We start from the raw sequence: 2817 nt of genomic DNA, 5'->3' as shown, positions 1-2817 counted from the left end.
GACTTCAGCTTCACATCAGTGAAGAATTAGTGGTGGGCGATAATAAATAATTGCCCCCCTCTTGAAGGCGTATAAAGGCCTAATGTAACTAAAGCCCAGCAGTGAGGAGCCGAACTTTACCTCCTCTGCTGTCACTGAAGTGGACAGAGCAGTAGCTGTTAATGAAGTGAAGGGCAAGATTTCAACCACTACCCCTTGGAAGTGAGTTACAAGGTGGCACTCGGAAACAAGGGGTAGGGGTGAGAATAAATGGGACCGAGCCTCAGCGTGTCTCTTCTCCACACTCTGTTTCTAAGTAGGTGCAATCCATCAGTAAACGGAGAGGAGACGTTTCTGACGTGAGCGCAGAGCCCAGGCGTGTCGTTGTCGGCTCGTGCTTTTGGGGGCGCGCTTTGCGCTAAAGCAGCACTGCCCCTGAACTCCTGTCACGCGCGCTCTCGCTCAGGACGGGCGCAGCAGACTCCAGCGCCCAGTCGCCTCAGCGCCACAAGCCTGCGCGTCTCTGCGCCGCCGCCCTTCATGACCGAGCTCCTCAGAGACCCGGTGAAACTTGTTTGGCGCACCTGTTAGCGTTTCTCCAGCGGACCGCGCGGCTCAGGATGAACTCGACGGCGTTTAACGACACGGACGCGGGCTTCTTCTCCAACCTCAGCACCAGCGGCACCAGCGAGAGCTTCCTCGCGTGCTGCAACCTGTCCTCGGCCGTGACGGACCGCGGCTTGGTGAGCCCGGCGCTGGACGAGCGCAGCACCTTCATCATGAGCGTGGTGCAGATCGCGGTGATGTGCGTCCTCGCGCTCACGGTCGTCTTCGGCATCTTCTTCTTAGGATGTAACCTTCTGATCAAATCCGAGGGAATGATCAACTTCCTGGTGACGGACAGGAGGTCCTCCAAGGACGTGGAAGCGGTCATCGTGGGCTCGTATTAGTGCGTAAAGCGCGCTGGCTGGCCGGTGGGAAGCCGCGTGGATGTTGCCCATCTCAGTGACCCTGCGCTCCCCAATCCCTGCACCCTTCAAAAACATGCTTCTTCAAGGGTTCTTTAGTAAAGACAACGTTCTATGTAGAACCATGTGCTACGTAGGATCATTTCATGGTGGTGAAGCTGTTGAGTGTGTTGCGCGTGGTTCTACAGCACTAAAGAAGGTTCTTCTGTTGTTACCAGGTGAAGCTTGTAACACAAGCAGAACCATTTTTGGCACCATAGTGAACCACTGTTCCATATAGAACCATATTCAACACATTCACCATCATGTCTGAAGAATCGTGGATCTAAATAGAACCATCACCTTTACGAAAGAACCCTTGAGGAACCATCTTTGTAAGTGTGTATACAGACTAAAAACTTTTGCCTCTGTCCACTAAAGCCACAGACTGAATGCTGATGACCAGAGAGGCAGTCCACTGTTCTGGATTATGCTTCAGTGCACTTTGTTGAAGGACGGAACTCGTTTTGTAAAGAACTCAATTCTTTTTGTGGTGAAGAACTGATGTTGGAATGCAGCCTGGATAAGAAGTAGCTCCTAATATTTAATGAAATAAATGAGACGTGTGAGACAGTCTGACTGTTACGGGTCTTATTGCGTTACCAGTCATTACGTTACATTAAAGCTTTACGAAGTAAACAAACCATGTGCTCGAGTTAAAGTAGATACTCAAGGTAAAATATTCCTCCAGTAACAGTAGAAGTTCCTCCCTTTAGACCTCCACTTGAGTAAAAGTACTAAAGTATTTCCCTTCAAATGTACTTAAGTATAAAGTAAAAGTACTAAAAGAGTAATTCTGGCTCTGATGTCCTGTTATCATTTTTATAACCAGACTGGCTTCATGAACTCATTTCAGGTGAAAGTCCTCCAGCGTCTCTCTTGGTAAACCAGTCTTTTAATAGAACGTCATTAATTAGTGACGCTGACGTCTATTAAAATGATCAGAAGCACAAAACACTGAAGGTAAACAGTTTCCATCAGGGAGAACCGAGTGGCTCTGAAATCACTTTTTACACACAAGCAAAGTTTCAGTTTCAGATTTATTTACAACTTAGTTCCAAGTTTAAGTTGAATAAAAACTGGCTTTAAACTCAGGATCACAGATGAGCTCCTTTACTATGTTGATCTGTAGGCGTCTGTTCATAAACATAAACCAGCCCAAACTCATTTACTATAAAATGAAATGGTGTTTGTAGAAATTCAGAAAAAAGCCGCGTCAGTCTCGACTGCATATGTGGACATATTTCTATATTGAGCTCTATTTACACAAAGTTAGGTTAGTTCATCATTTATGTTGAACAGACTCTCCCAAAGTTTTACGCTGCTGCGCTGACGTTGAACCGCGTGCTGCACTGGGTCGGTATGACCAACAGGTCAAAACCAGCTCTAAACAAAGTGACCGCTGGGCCCTGATTGGTGCTCTGGCTTTGCGCTTCTTTCGTTTTGACATGTTACGTTTTTATACACACAGAAATCAAAAGGAACCACAGATTTCTCAAAATGTAGGAGGAAAAAGTCGGATATTAGACTCTGAAATGTAGTGGAGTGAAAGGAGAAAGTCCAGAATGGAGAAACTTCAGTACAGATACACCAAAAATACTAAAGTACAGAAACTAATTACATTTACTCAGTTACTCAGTTACTCAGTTACTGTCCACCACTGCCAAATAAATGCTTCTTTGACCTGTAATAATAGTGGACCTGTGTTTGCTGTGCTGCTTTGCAAATTACAAGTTGTCCATCATACCACAGTAACTGCACTAACTTTCTTTTATGGTTCACAATTTGTGCCAATATCTAATACAAATCTAGCAACACTCACTACTTCTCG

General features: G+C 45.8%; 1 protein-coding gene across 1 annotated transcript; it reads left to right on the top strand.

The window, feature by feature from the left end:
• Positions 1 to 324: 324 nt before the first annotated feature.
• rprmb (reprimo, TP53 dependent G2 arrest mediator candidate b) lies at positions 325 to 1571 on the top strand. Its single transcript, XM_017724107.2, has one exon. The coding sequence runs from the start codon at positions 600 to 602 to the stop codon at positions 927 to 929; it is 330 nt and encodes a 109-aa protein (XP_017579596.1). The 5' UTR covers positions 325 to 599; the 3' UTR covers positions 930 to 1571.
• The last annotated feature ends 1246 nt before the right edge of the window (positions 1572 to 2817 follow it).

The sequence above is a fragment of the Pygocentrus nattereri genome, chromosome 30 (assembly GCF_015220715.1).
Source record: "Pygocentrus nattereri isolate fPygNat1 chromosome 30, fPygNat1.pri, whole genome shotgun sequence".
In the NCBI taxonomy this organism is placed as follows: Eukaryota; Metazoa; Chordata; class Actinopteri; order Characiformes; family Serrasalmidae; genus Pygocentrus; species Pygocentrus nattereri.
This window is presented reverse-complemented; position numbering and strand designations above follow the sequence as displayed.